Below are 15,698 nucleotides of genomic sequence, written 5' to 3' on the forward strand. Positions count from 1 at the left end.
GATTAATATGTAATGATGTCTAATTGACAATTGGGTAAGAGAAAATTAAGGCTAGCCAAGAAATCTATTAAAGATCATTCCCTTTTAGAACATGAATTTCAAAATTGAAATGGGGCGAACTCTTCAAATGAACCCAATTCATTATAAAAGGGGGGATGGGATGAGAAGAACGGACCCCTTGGAATCAAAATTGGTCCTCTACTCCTTAGGAATCCAAACATAAGCATCACAACCAAAGGTACGTAGGAAAGAATAATCAATAGGGTTTCCTGACTATACCTCTTTTGGAATTTTGCAATCAAGTGTCGTAGAGGGAGAGCGATTTACTAGATAACATGTTGTATTGACTACTTCTGCCCAAAAGCACTGCTCCAGCCCAGCTGCACTTAACATACTTCTAGCTTGATCCATAAGTGTACGGTTCATTCGTTCAGCAACTCCGTTTTGTTGTCAAGTTCGAGGAACCATATACTGTCTCGAAATGCTGTGCTCACTGCAAAAATCTTCAAATTCTTTTGAGGTATATTCATTTCCATTATTGGTTCTCAGGCACTTAATTCTTTTTCCTTTATGATTTTCAACTAGAGCTTTGAACTTCTTAAAATAGGAAAAAGTATCACTCTTCCTATGGAGCATATACACCCATACTTTCCTAGAGAAATCATCAATAAAAGAGCAGTATAACGAACTTCCATGAGATTCCGTAGTAGCTTCTCACGTATCAGAGTTATTAGATCTAATACCTCTCTACTTCTAGCTTTAGACTTGGGAAAACTAGCTCTGTGGTGTTTCCCAAATAAACAATCTTCACAGAAATTCAAATCAGTAGATTTTGATCAAGAAATACCTTAAGTCCTTGCTTGCTTATATGACCCAAACATCTGTGCCAAATCATGACGGAATCGGTTACAACATTTTCAATGATGGTCTGATACCAATTGTTGGAATTGCATAGCGAATAGCGTAATCTGTATATGCATAGAAAGAAACAAAAGCAGATAGCAAGAAAGAAAGAAAGAAGAGAGAACACCAGATTTAACGTGGTTTGGCCAAATTGCCTATGTCCACGGGCAGCAGCTCGGAGCTTTCCTTCTCACTAAGAGAAAAAACAAAAATGACCTCACCAGAATCACACCCGTACCCAACACCCAATACACCCAACGCTTCACTCCTCTCAACACACTGTATTTACTATACAATGAAATGAAATGGAATGGATGAAAAATAACAGAGGGACCCCTATTTATACTTGAGCAGAGGGGTATATTGGGAATTATGAAAAATTGTCTTCATTGTTAAGAAAACCCAAACGGTGGATTTAAATGGTGTGTCATCGATTAATGTTGTGTGCCACCAATTAAGTGGTGGGCTCAGTTCGGTGGGCCACTGTTTGCAAATTCGGTGAGCCACTGACTGGCCCACCAATTCTGCTTTTCAACAGTGTCTCTTTTGTCCATGCTACTTGTACTAAGAATATCATTTCTCATGCATTGGTTATTTCTCTTCGTGACTCTTTTTGTAATCATCTTTAAGACATCTCCCCTCTAGGTATATATAATCTCTCATTTCTTCAATGATTAATGAATTTTGGTAGAAAAAAAAAGAATGGTAAGCAGTAACTCATTCCCTTTTCCCAACTCGAAGGAGGCCTTTTGGTGTAGTTTGAAAATGAATTACATTCAAAGAAAAGAACCAAAGTCGAAAATTAGGAAAAATAACAATTCTTCACTAAATACTTAAGAAAAATCAACAAAAACTCCCCTAGCTTTGGTCTAGCTACTCTTTATATAAATTTCTTTACACCTTTATGCCTCCGACAAAAAAACATCATAATCTAATTGAACACTCCTTATTAAAATCCTACTATTTTTTTTTTCAAAAAAAAGTCTTAATTGAAGACAAATTCGGAAATCCCACTTTGACACTAACTTGGTAAATGTGAATCATGATAGATAGACATGAAAATTCTACGATAATGCTATCTTGGGAAATACAAACTGAGATGGGTTGTCATAAACCAACATATTAAAATGTTTATTCAGTTGGACTGAATACCGTACTATATTAGCCTTCCACACGAATTGGGATCCTCACAATATGCTCTTCAAACCAACCTCACAGCTACATTCCACAATGTATTGGGAACATCTCCTATGAATAAGAACATACAAGTATGGGAGATGTTCCTAATATGCGACTGGAACATGCTGTGAGGTCGGTGTGAGGAGCAGATCCAGACTCCTCCTACACCTAACCATGAATAATTGAAAATAGAGCATGTTTTCAACCCATTATTTACCCGGCCCACATGGATGGTCAAACCATTTGACTATTACCTAGTAACAATTCCACTTTGGGTTAACCTTAAGTCTAGTAGCCAGTCAAAACTGTTGATTTGGTCAGAGACCCAAATGAAAAAAAAAAAGGAATAATATTCTTTAAACCTGTTGTGGTGCAAAAATTATATGATTTATGAAACATGGTATTAAATAATTTGATGAAAATATATTTTGTTTTGGCAAAATAGTAAGCTCCACTAAAGATTTAACATAGAATTACAGGGAGTTTGCTCCCTTCCGCATATTACTATTTTGTTATATTTAAAAGCATTATAAGTTAAGGCATGAGTAGTAATATTAGCAGATCTTCTTATATGTTTTATACATATTCTTTAAACTAGAAATTCAAGGATACACTTCTTTATGTTTTAGTTTTGAAAATAAAAAGCACACACATATCTAAGAAGATGTTTTTGTGTTTTTGTTTCAAGAACGAATTTGTTTTCAAAATCAGTAGGTTTTTATTTTATTTTTTTTAAACAATTCACATTGGAGAACACCTCTAAATATTAGAGATGTAGATGAAAATGCGTGTCTTGCCGAGCCAAGGCCATATGTTAGAACATTTTTTTTGGTTAAGAGCCTTACCATAGAACATGACGTAGGAGAGCTCCCAATTAAGGAAGATGAGTTTAAAATCTCGTTCAATTCCACTTGCAAGTGAATTCTGCTACAAACAAGCAACAAGTATTATTCACCAAATCCAAAGTTTCGGAACTTATTATTATTATTATTATTATTGTTATTATTATTATTATTATTTGTGTAATTAACCAAGGGAAAAATTCCCGATAGGAACTTTGTACTTTAGGCCGAGTGCCAATTTAATACTCAAACTTTCGAAACATGATTATTATTATTATTATTATTATTATTATTATTGTTATTATTATTATTATTATTATTATTATTATTATTATTATTATTATTATTATTATTATTATTATTTGTGTAATTAACCAAGGGGAAAATTCCCGATAGGTACTTTGTACTTTAGGCCGAGTGCCAATTTAATACCCAAACTTTCGAAACATGACAATCTGGTACCTGTCGTTAACCAGTCATTAAATAGCATGTGAAAAGACAAAAATGCCCTTAAAATATCATCTAATTTTCTTTATCAACTTATCTGCTAAAATCAAAACCAACCTATGAAAGTCATAATCACATTATCACAGAGAACCTTGGGGAGGTCAGAACGTCTTCCTGTCAGTATACAAAACAAAGATTGCCGGTCAGTGCCGTCTGATCACTGTAACATGGTGTAAGAATCTGTTACTCCACGGCCTCTGCGTCTCGCTGCAAAGTTGAACTCAAACCATGGTACTTCTGGAGGAAGCAAGGTTCCAAGCGATTTATGGTGGAAGGTAAAGCCGTCGATGTCTTTTGGGACCTGAACGCTGTCAAGTTCAATGGAGAGACTGAGCCACAGTCCGATTACTATGTGGCCGTTGCCTGCAAAGATAAGGTTGTATTGCTTCTCAATGATCTAAAAAAAGATGCCTACAGAAAGATAGGGTGCCGACCAGCACTAATTGAGCCCAGCTTGGTATCAAAGAAGGAGCATATATTTGGCAAGAAGAAATTCATCTCAAGAGTAAAATTTCATGAGAAAGGCAGGCTTCATGAGATCTCCATAGAATTTAACAACGGCAGCAGCAGTGCCAATACTAACAGCTGTGTTGGTGGATTCGATCCAGAAATGGAGATAAAGTAGATGGGAAGCTAGCCATCCATGTCAAACACCTTTACTGGAAATTCAGAGGTAATCAATCCATCGCCATTCATAAAGTTAGAGCAGAAGTGTATTGGGTGAGGCATGCATTGTTCATATTTAAGCCAATAACATCATCATCCACATCCCCATCATCGACATCGACTTCACCGTCACCGCCATCGTCGTCATTGGCATCAACTCTATTATCATCATAATAAATGTCAACTTCTGGGTCAGCAGAGAGAGATTGTTCTGGTGGGTCATCTGGGTTTTGCTTGTTTATCTATGCTTAAAAGGTTGAATGAGCTAAAACACAGATTGTATGACCATACTGTACGTCGTATAGACATGATCACCCAAAAAGAAAAACTGAAGGAGTTATCTGTGAATCTGAGAGTGAGCTAAAGTTGCAGAGAGGGAGAGCAGCAGTAAGCTAAGATGGACATCACGTGGGAGGAGAGGGGTTGGGCAGAAACTAGGAAGTTAGTTACAGCTGGGGCTGAATTAGTTTGAATTAGTTGAATTAGTGGACATGATCGGACAGGTCAGAGTGGAACATATCATCTACATACGGTGTAGCAGATCCGGACTCTGATAGACGTTTGGGTTTTTCGCTTTATTTTGGGCTCTTGGAGGATAGCGAGCGGCAAGCAGACTCTGGGGTTTTCGTCCAGACTATTAAGAGCTTGGGATGTTTTATTTTGGTGAGAAGATAATGAACAAAGTGTTTTATTTTAAAGGTAATTTTGACATTTCCAAAAATATTAAATCGCACATGAGATCACATGATATACATAACTGACAGTCCATTAACGGTAGGTACTAAATTATCACATTTCAAAAATTCGGATACTAGACTGTCGCGTTTTAAAGTTCGGATACTAAATTGGCACTAGCCTAAAGTACAAGTACCTATCGGGAATTTTCCCATTAACCAAATTCATAATGCGAGAAAGAGAAGGAAGATAAAATTTGCAAAGGTCATTGAAACGGGCACGCAATTCGAAGTTTTGAACAAATTCACAAAGCCTATTTTGAGCTAAATCCAAGCAGGGCCACATTTCCATTTTCTGAGAATTCAGTCAATCTAAGCTTGTCTAAGCCCAGAAGAGCAGTATACCATGCTCATTCATATATAACCTTTAGATACCCAAAAGTTGCCAGAGATTAATTTACAGTCAAGAAGATCCGCTCCTCCACCATCCACTGATGCACATTAGATATCTCAACCATGAACCTTTCCAATAAGCATCATCAGTTCATCACAAAAACACGGGGTGAAAAATAGCGCAACTTTAATTTGTTCTTTCTTTATAGACAACCAGTGAACATTTACAGGTATATATTTACAAAACATTTTGCAGATAAAACAATTCAAAAAGCAAATGCACCTTCCTAATCAACATACTTCTCGGAACCTCAGTGAAAAATGAGGAGAAGCTGCCTCTGAATGCATGCATTTTCCATTATTAAGGAATTAAGTTCTTATCACTAAAATGTTATCATCATTCACTATGTTCTTATCAATCCAGGTGTCCAATTTCTCCAATCCAACTTCCCACCAGATCTGTTTCTTAAACTGACCATTTCTCTGAAATCAAAAACCCTCTTCAGGTAACCATTCCCTTGTTTTGATGATTTAGTATCTGTGATACTATATTCACTTGTAGCTTCAGTTTCTTTTACAGGTTCTGAGACCCCACAATCTGACAATGATAGTGATGATGTCTCACAAATAATCTGCCCCAACATTTCAACAACCTCACTCATCTTAGGGCGGGACTTAGGTTGCTTCATTAGACACTTGTTAGCAAGGGATGCAAGCTTTTGAGCAGATTCTATGCAATACTGTCCTTCAAGCCGTGGGTCTATTATGAGGTGAAACTTTTTGGAGTCAGAAACATATGGTTTTACCCATTCTAAGAGCTTTTGCTTTCCCTTGGGTAGGTTTCTGTCCACTGAACGCCGTCCAGTCATGAGCTCATACAGAACTACCCCGAAGCTCCAAACATCACTCTTTGCAGTCAGCCTGCCCATCTGAATGTACTCTGGAGCTGCATAGCCCACTGTACCCACAACCTATTCAAAGGAGCCAAAGTAAAAAAAGATGAATACAAAAATTCACAATTTTACTCTAGATGCTAAATATTTTCTTTAAAAATTGTGTCAGGTATATGCAGAGACAGGCATATCCAGGTCAAGTGGACAAAGTCGAGACAAACTATTTTGGACCTAAATGCATCCAGCACCACTTTACTAGTTAATCTGAATGGAACATAGAAAAGCTTAGGCATAGAACCTGCTTATGTATATTACTGTGCATAAGAATTTGAAAATTTGAAAGAGGAACAAGGCCCTCATACCTTAAGTGGCTTTAGAGATTCTCTGTGGAACATAAGATGGATTGGTAATGTTCCATTATAAATGTTTTTTTTTTTTTTGATAAATGAAGAATTTATTAGAGAAAGAAAACAGAAGCAACTTTTACAGGATACACTTGGAGAAGGACGAGCTGCGACCTCTCCAAACCTACAAACACTTAAAAAAGATTACAACTGAGCCCAATACAAATGTTCCCTCGTTGCCCCTTGCTTGGCTAAACAGTTGGCCTGAGTAGTACAAATGTTCCATTATAAATGTTTATGTTCTCTTTTATTCCTTAGTAGAAAATATTAAAATAGTTGATTTTTCTATTTCCCAGGAATAGGAAAACAATAGAAATGCCAAATGTTCCATTATAAATGTTTATGTTCTCCTTTTATTTTTATTTTTTGGAGTTATCTAAGAGTGTCTAAATGAAGTTTGTTCTTTACAACTCTTGTAGTTTGAGTTTTTGAGTATGATTCTTCATTAAAAAAAAAGCTTCTATTGCCTTGCAGAATGGGAAATGGAGGGGTGCATCTAGAGTCTAATGTGATAGGAGAATACCACTTAGGCTCAAGGAAAATTTCATAAAACAGTTATAAAGCCAACAATGTTGTATGGAGCAGAGCTTTGGGTAATCAAGAAACAACATGTCCAAAAACTAGAATGAGGAAAAGTAGACTAAAATGGTTTGGGTACATGCAGAGAAACCCATCTACAAACCAGTAAGAAGAAGTAATCCGTTACAAGTTGAAAGGGTTAGAAGAGCTACGGAAAACAGGACATGAGTTAAAGTAGCGAGAAATGATTAAAGGTCCCATGGCTTAACAGTGGAATGATGGATATGGCAGTGAATAGAACAGAATGGTGGAACAGGATTCGTGTACCCAACTCCATATAAGCTCAGACAAGGCTTGGATGATGATGGTGATCATTCTTCAATTGGTTATAAAACCATTTTTTACAAGTACCGGTGACCACCATTATTTTATCCCCCCCCCCGGTGACCACCATTATTTTATCCCCCCCTCCCCCCCAGCCGAGCAGGCCTGGTGGGGGACCTCTTTTTCAGCTTACCATCTTACGAAGAAGAAATTAATAAATCATATTATCACATAGAAAAGAAATCCATTTTAAATATGTAAAGCAACAGCATGCATCTCAAGTGGGTTCCACTAAAAACATTATCCAAACTCAACTTTGGGTCTCATAATTCAATCCCTGTTCTAAAGCTGGGCTAACCCAGCCAGGGTACAGCCCTAAGAACTGCATCATCAGTTTAATCATATCGCATATATTTTTACTTATAGTACAAGTACCAAAAGTGAAAAAAAAAAAAAAACTTACTGATGTTGAAACATAACTTAATCCTTCAGTTGGTCCTTGTCTGGCCAATCCAAAGTCTGAAAGCTTTGCATTGAAGTCCTCATCTAATAGGATGTTTGATGTTTTAAAATCTCGAAATATTAACTGCACAGTTACAGATGAATATCACAACTTACTGCCAGTCAATCAAGTTAAAGGTTAAATACTATGCTCCTAGGTCCTGTACCAAGGTTTACATATCAATAATCTAAAAAGGTGTCCCTGTGGTACACAAATATAATCTTGGAAGGCGACTCCCATAGGGTTGTGGGATAGCTATAGAAAAACAGCACCAATTCTTGGAAATATAGATAATATAATGAGTAAGGTAAAGTGGTTGGCTATGGTGTTATGAACAAGGTACAAATGTGTTCCAAGATCAAGCTAATGGACTGGTTGATGGCTTAGCAAGACAAGGGGTGAATCAAAGTGAGCTGTATTGGGGGGTGTCCCTCAAGAAGTGTCAATGTAAAAGCACAAAAATGGGGTGGCTAGCATGGGATAGGCTTTGTGGTGCTTGGCACAAAATTGTACTGAAACTATTCTTCCATTCATTTTAATATATTCTCTTTGTTTCTGAAAAAATAAGGCAATAGATGGTATACAAACCTGGAAATCCATTTCTTCATGGAGGTATGCTAGACCACGTGCTGCATCCTGAGCAATTCTTAATCTCATATCCCACGAAAGGGGTGATGGCACCTTAGCCAATAGATGGTCTTCCAAGCTTTTATTGGGCATAAGTTCATATACCAGAAGCCGTTGAATTCCCCGTTCATCATCTTCAGCACAATACCCTACTAACTTGACAAGACTTGGATGCTTTACTACACCTAAAAAGTTCACCTCTGTAATCCACTCCTTGTGCCCCTGAATACTAACAAATGAAATATAAACAAACAGTTTGAGAATCTCTAACACATCAAAATTTGCTTCACATCAGTAGTGTCCCAGAAGCTTGTGCAAATCACGATATACAAGAGAAATATGACTTTTGGTTTCCATGATCTGAAAGGAAACCATCAGAATGAACAATTTGCATGAGGAAAACAACCTTTCTCTTTGATAGATAAGGGAAGAGCATTACCAAAGGTACCTCAAGAAAATGCAAGAAAGGCCATAAAAGCAAAAACTGAAAAAAGCACAAACATAAACATGGAAACATGGCTAGGAAAGGAGGCCTGGCCAGGCCTGTCAACACATCTCATTCCTAGAAAGACTGTCAGATGATGAATTAGTAGGCACTGTGTAAGCTAAAGATCTTGTCACCTCAACCTACCAAAATACAAAAACCTTTGAAGATTATCAGACCCATTTCTCAGCAAGCAGTGTCCACCTAAGAGTCAATCTCCGCCTCAACTTTCTCAAGCTCTTTATAACAAGTCTGCACAAACCAATATGAATCCAAAATCTCATATATAATGGTCAACAAAACCAGTTAGGCCTGAAAACACAAAGATCACCCTGTTTTAGCATAGTCCATAGGGCTGTAATCGGATTGAATTCAGCTACATCCGCATCCGATCTGATTAATAAACCTTTGAATCTGAATCCAATCTGAAATCCGATTGTTGGACTCAGATTCAGGTTTGGATTTGATCCGTATCCAATTTTTTGTGCTTAAAATGACAAAAATGTTAAAAAAAGTTTTAAAAAATAATTACCTTTAACTTATACATACATATATATATAAATATATAAATATAAAATATTAAATTCATCAGTTATAAACTTTATACAATTGTATATAATATCTATCTATATACATAATTATACTACATAGATACATAAGATTATAACTTATCCAATTAGTAATTGGATGCAAGTTCTAAGGTCCAACTCCGGGATAATCAGATCTGGTGTCAAATTGGGTATTGGACTTTTGGAGTCCACTGACAGCCTTAATTGTCCAACACTGAAAAATAAAACCTTGTACACCAAATATAGATAATTGATCATTAAATCAGGCTAATCCACCAAGAAAGGGCACTGCTTCAGAAATGACAGAGACCAAGATCAGGTTTGACAAATTTTTTCATCCATCTAGACTCTACTTTTCATGAAAACTTTACAGTATGTTTTCTTTATCCAATGAAATAGCACAAAAACGAAAAGTGAAATTAGTCTGAGTTTATCAAGAACACATTATATATTTTATCATGTACAGATAGCTTATTTTACATGTTTTTTGAGGGTTCTCCCTCTCTTATAGATATAGAAAAATTATACTTTTGCCTATCCACAAAAAAGCATTATATGTTAGGTCTAAATTCTTCTCATGCAGCCATTGCTGTGCACTACTACTTTAGCCTTACACATGCATGTGGGGCCTTTTTACTATGTTAATATCCAACCAAATTTGTATATCTTTATATTGACATTGTCAGGCAGAGATAGAGCAATCAAGAAACAACATGTCTAAAAAGATGATCATGGCAGAAACACAAATGTTGAGATGGATGAGTGAGAAAACTAGAAGTTATAAGATTAGAAATGAACTTTTTTGAAGGAACCTAGGAGTGGATCCAAAAGGTGATAAAATGAGGGAACTGGGAAAGTAGACTTAGATGGTTTGGCATGCACCATAAGAAGTGATCTATTACAAGTTGAAGGATTAAGAAGAACTAGGAGCAAGGCAGCGAGCTAGAAAGGACATGGATTGAAGTAATGAGAGATGATTTAAGGGTCCACATACCAATAATGGATCCGGAACCAAACAGGATGGAATGACAAGCCTTAGATGATGATGATGAGTTGATGACAACACACATCATTGCCAGAGATTCTGAATTATATTTATAGTGCAAAGCATCCCAAAGTAACCAAAATAAAAGTACAAGGTTCCAAATTGAAGCAAAATAAATAAAACTTATATGGACTAAGTATGTGTTTGGTACCGTTTATGTTTATTGAATAAATGTTTGTACTTTATTTGCTGGTAAAACCGAGAAATGCAATAATTGCAACCATTTATGACAACTGGGCGCCACTTCAGCATGACAGTGAATAAACGCCTGGCCGTTTGTGGAAGCTTCAAAAAATAACTTCTACAAACGGCTGGCATGCACATAAACCAAAGTTCACTTTTTACATTTTCGATGTATGCAGAAGAGCAAGAGAGAGAAAATGCTGAGATGGCGGCTATGTGGCAACATCAATAAACGTTTACTAAACAAATGTAAACGGTACCAAACATCACCTAGGAGTGCTGGGTGTTTCTTCCACTCTACTGTTCTACGTCATGTTTCATTGATCTATGTGATATCTCCTAATATTTATAAACTATAACCCAGGTTATCCTTCCAACACTAAGCCCCTGTTTGATTTCACTTCTAAGAAGTATTTCTTTTAAGAGCTGGGACCACACATTAAGTGGTTATTAAGTGCTTTTATGTGTTTGGGAAAAAAGTGGGGAAAAAGTGACTTGAAGTTGCCTTTTTTTTTTCAGCACTTCTTGGAGAATTACTTCTCCAATAGAATGGGACGAACCAGTCCCTGGTATTTTCTTTTAATCCCAAAATACCCCCGCACGAGGATTTTACCTCCATCTCCTCTCATTCGAACATAGCGAACCAGGTAGCGGCGCACCAAGTTATAGGTCCACCGGCGACGATTGGCGGTGAGGAAAAATGGCCGGCAGACCTATCATTTTGCCATTTTCTTCCATTTTTGAAGTTTTTCTTTTCATTAAATCATTTTTCTTGGGTTTTTTAAAACTTAAAACTCCTCTATTTGTTGTGTTCACAGATCTGCACTTTGGAAGAGTTTAACGGCGACAATCTCACCGTCTAGCCACAGGCGACAAGGAGGTTAGTTCGCCCAACTCCTTCCTTCCATGTTTGGTGTTTTTTTTTCTGGTTTTTTATATATGTACGAGTGAAGTAAGGGCTAAAATTGTCATTTGTCTCAATATAAGCACTAGCTTACCAAACATCCCCATCCAAAATAAGTGTTCAAAAACATAATAAGTGATTTGGCAAGTCGGTCACTAAACAGCCTTTAAGTGGTTTTTAAAATAAGTACGAAGTACTTGTGCAACAAGTACTTTTAACGACCACTTAATAAAGTGGCTAGATTTGAAACCTAGCATTTGAGACTTCATAATTAGGACGTAGGCCCGTTTACAGAAACTTTTATGCTAGAATTTCGTTTTTCAGTTCTAGTTCCGTTAAAATTGGAACGATAAATCTCAGGCGCACAGATAATATATAAAAGGATTATCATTGGTTAGAAGTAATACTACATTCTCTTAATGCCAAGATAAGTTCTTGATATAGAATTTAATTGAAATTTACCAGCCTAAACCTATTTTCCTTAATTCAAAACCTTTCACAGGTTTAGGACAAATTTGCACTTATTGCAGTTAAGCCTATTTCCTAACCCAATCCATCCTACCCATTCAACTTTGACTTAAACCCAATTCCTAGCTCTAAAAACCATCTTGAGTAAAGTTAACCTACGTTATGAACATTTTGCACCCAAATATCGTAATGGATAACCAAGTAAATTCAGAGAAGAGTTAGAGAGAAGAAAGGAAGACCTTGCCTGCAATCCATTCCGGTTCAATTGCTTTACAGCGACATCCAGTTTCGCATCAGGATCATCATCGGAAATACTAACAACCCCTCTATAAACACATCCGAATCCTCCCTCTCCAATCATCAAGGCTCGACTAAACCCCCTGGTAGCCCTTCTCAACTCAGAGAAGGAAAAGACTCGTAGATCATTACTTCTCCTTAGAGATAGAAAATCATGGAATCCCAGCGAGCCGGAGAAGTCCCTCGAATCCGAGCCGAATTCGGAGCGCCTAACGTCTGCATTACTGGAAGCAACACTGAAGGAGCGAGCCCAAGAAACCTTAGAAGCCCTAGAGATGGAGCAATCATTGTCTTCCCTCTTCTCCCCATTAGAAAAATGGAAGCACTTCATTTCTGCTAAACTATAATCCTAACAAAACGCTAGTAAGAAACGAAATTGGAGAAATGCATAGGGAAGATTGAAGAAGGAACTCCACGAGAAGGAAGAAGAAAGATGGTGGTTGAGATTGGACAGAGAGAGAAGAGGGGGGTGGGCGAAAGAAGTCAAACGATATCATTTGCAGAAGGGATCAAATCAACGACATTTTAAGGGAAGAGAAGACCATTAAAATATAGAGTGGGTAGTTTTGACGTGACGGCTGACGGGCTCATCTCATTGTCAGAGAGGAGCGTTGTCTCTCTGATAACAGGCTCGGCCTGTCGGCCATTCTCGACTCCAGTGAAGAGAATGCAGGGGAAAGCAGGGAAGGCTCCACTAACAACGTATCCACTATCCAGCACTAAAATGAGCAACGTGGCCATTTATCTACCGTGGAAATGAATATTCCCTCCTTGAAAAGTTAGCGAAAGTAAACCGTAACAGTTGGAAAAAAAGAAAGACAATGATACCAATCAATCGAATGGATTTTGATTGATCAAAGCACTTCCGATATCATACTTTCTGGCATAGATTTTCCCATGTAAGAGAGAAAGAAGGAAAACGATCCATAGAAAACGGAGTCGGATATCCGTATCAAAGGAATATCGGAATTTAGGCAATCAGAAAGTGATAGTTGGATTGGACATTTAGACTTGGACTAATTAACAAGTACGACCACCACGACACTTCTTTTCTTTCCCAAATCCGAAAATTCCAAGGGAGGCCATCCCCCCCGCCAGCCGCCATCTAGGAAATCTTTTATCTTTACTTTTCTTTTTCTTTTTATACGAAAAATTTACGACTCCGGGAAGACATGGTACCGTGAAGACTTTGACCAATCGGACTTCCGTTCTGCCCCAACTAAATATTATAGAGGGCGCATCTTATCGGTATCGGACTGTATTAATATCTTATGATTGTAGTGTATTCCTGTTAATTATATATCAGTTTGATATACCATTGTATCGGTGTATATCGCATAGTATCAGTTGATACACGCCGATACTAAAGCGTATCAACCATTGTTTTCTGTAGTCATTATGGTAAGATAGAGGTTGGTTAGTCTCCAAAGGTCCGGAGATGACTACAAGAAAGAGAAAGGATGTGGGGAAAGAGGAAAAGAGAAGAGAGAGGGGAGTTGATTCTTTTTTAGAAACCCTAGGTTTAGGTTGTATTATGTTGTCTTGTCTCCCCTTTGGGAGGAATTGCTCTCCCCCTTTTATAGAGAGAAAGCTAAGATTACTAAGGAAGAAGTTCTTTCTTGTTAGGAAATGGGATATTTTCTGTTAGGAAAGAGGAAAGGAGATCTTTCATTTTGTTTAACTATTAAGAGATCATTATTAGAGAATGATATCTATCCCAGATTCTCTCCATATGTGACCCTAGTATTCCGACGTGGCGCGGGTGATATCATCGTTTGGCGTGCATACCCACATGCGTAATTTAAAAGACGTACGTGTAATAGGCATTTATTCCTGATCTACCGTGATTATGCGACTCTTGTAATGGTGTCGAGTTCATCGCAACTCTGCATGTGTTTGGGTTCATCATAAATCTGCGTGTGCCCAGGGTTCATCGCAAACCCGCATGTGTCTTAGCTTTATCGTAGATTCGCACTAGATGAAGTTCATTGCAAATTGTCCTGGGTATGAGTTCATCGCAATCGCAGATCTGCGATGAACTTATCGTAAATGTGTGATGGTTTACGTATTCATCGCAGGCATCCACATAGCGTTAGTTTAACACCCTTTGTATTTTAATGGTCTTAGTGACCACTATGTACCTACAATTTCGGCGTGGCGTCTCACAATAAAAAACAAAAGCGACAAGACTCGGACCCACACCAGTCAATGCGTGCCTAATGTTCAGGCGCACATTAACCACAAAGCCATTTATTAATTCATGTTAGTAAGTGTAATAAAATATATTTTATTAAACTTAATATTTACATGCAAACAAAAAACAACATATATTTATTTTCAAAAACTTCAACTATAAATTAAAAAGAACAATATTCAAAATTAGCATTCTATAAATAAAGAGAATAAATAATTTATAAAATCCACATATATATATGTCAAAAATGAATTTTAATTTTAAAAATGTATACAAATAAAATATTCATAATAGAATAATTATTTTAATACTTAAATTTTATAAATTTGCATATGATATATATCTTAATTTTTTATAAATTATTAACTAATATTTTAATTTGCATTAAATAACAATGTATTTATTATTTACAAAAATAAAAGTATTGTTTACAAAGTATTTGAAAATATAATATAAATTTAATCTATCAAGTCCATTAATCTACATTTTATATTAAAAATAATTTTTAACTTCGAAATTTTATAAAAATAAAGTATTAATAACAGAAATTTTATTTTAGTAATTAAAATTTATGAATTTTCATATGATATGCATTTTAAAAATTTTAATATATTTAATATATTTTAAGTTAAGATTATATATTTTTATAAATTATTAATTAATATTTTAATTTAAATTTTATAATAACATATTTATTGTTTACAAAAATATAAATATTATTTATCAAATATTTAAGAATTAATTTTTTTAGTTGAATTTTTTTGTTAAAGTTAAAAAATAAAAATAAAAAAATAGAAAAAATAATATAATAATTCAAATATAATAGTTGCATATGCTTTATGCCTTACACTTTAATAGATAATAAAATAATATTGGCTTTTTGCGTATATTAATTTATAAAAATCTATATAATATTTGCCTTGAACTCTTGATTGATGCATTATTTATAAAATTTTATAATATCTACATGTCCCGCTATATTAATTATAATATATTTCTTCATATATATATCATTTAAATATACAATTCCTATGTATATATATTATGTATAGTTGTTTTGATATTAAACTTAATGCTATTAATATATTTATGGAATTCGTGTGCATTTTCTTAATGTATCC

The 15,698-nt window shown here is 35.9% G+C and overlaps 2 protein-coding genes across 3 annotated transcripts; one reads left to right on the plus strand and one right to left on the minus strand.

Annotated features, from left to right (window-relative positions):
• The first annotated feature begins 3,696 nt into the window (after nucleotides 1-3,696).
• Nucleotides 3,697-4,056, plus strand: LOC148802190 (uncharacterized). Its single transcript, XM_088897840.1, has one exon. It carries the CDS (start codon nucleotides 3,697-3,699, stop codon nucleotides 4,054-4,056), a length of 360 nt encoding a protein of 119 aa, XP_088753966.1.
• Nucleotides 4,057-5,331: 1,275 nt separating this feature from the next.
• LOC104602452 (serine/threonine-protein kinase PCRK1-like) lies at nucleotides 5,332-13,096 on the minus strand. Of its 2 annotated transcripts, none has more exons than XM_010266137.3 (4): nucleotides 12,326-13,096; nucleotides 8,395-8,662; nucleotides 7,768-7,890; nucleotides 5,332-6,135 (listed from the first exon to the last, which is right to left on the minus strand). In XM_010266137.3, the coding sequence occupies exons 1-4, from the start codon at nucleotides 12,712-12,714 to the stop codon at nucleotides 5,569-5,571; spliced, it is 1,347 nt and encodes a 448-aa protein (XP_010264439.1). In that variant the 5' UTR covers nucleotides 12,715-13,096; the 3' UTR covers nucleotides 5,332-5,568. The 2 variants fall into 2 exon arrangements, with proteins under 2 accessions (XP_010264439.1, XP_010264440.1); XM_010266138.3 differs by having other exon boundaries at nucleotides 8,395-8,655; nucleotides 12,331-13,093.
• Between the last annotated feature and the right edge of the window lie 2,602 nt (nucleotides 13,097-15,698).

Source organism: Nelumbo nucifera, chromosome 2 (genome assembly GCF_055504915.1).
Source record: "Nelumbo nucifera cultivar China Antique chromosome 2, China Antique-T2T, whole genome shotgun sequence".
NCBI lineage: Eukaryota > Viridiplantae > Streptophyta > Magnoliopsida > Proteales > Nelumbonaceae > Nelumbo > Nelumbo nucifera.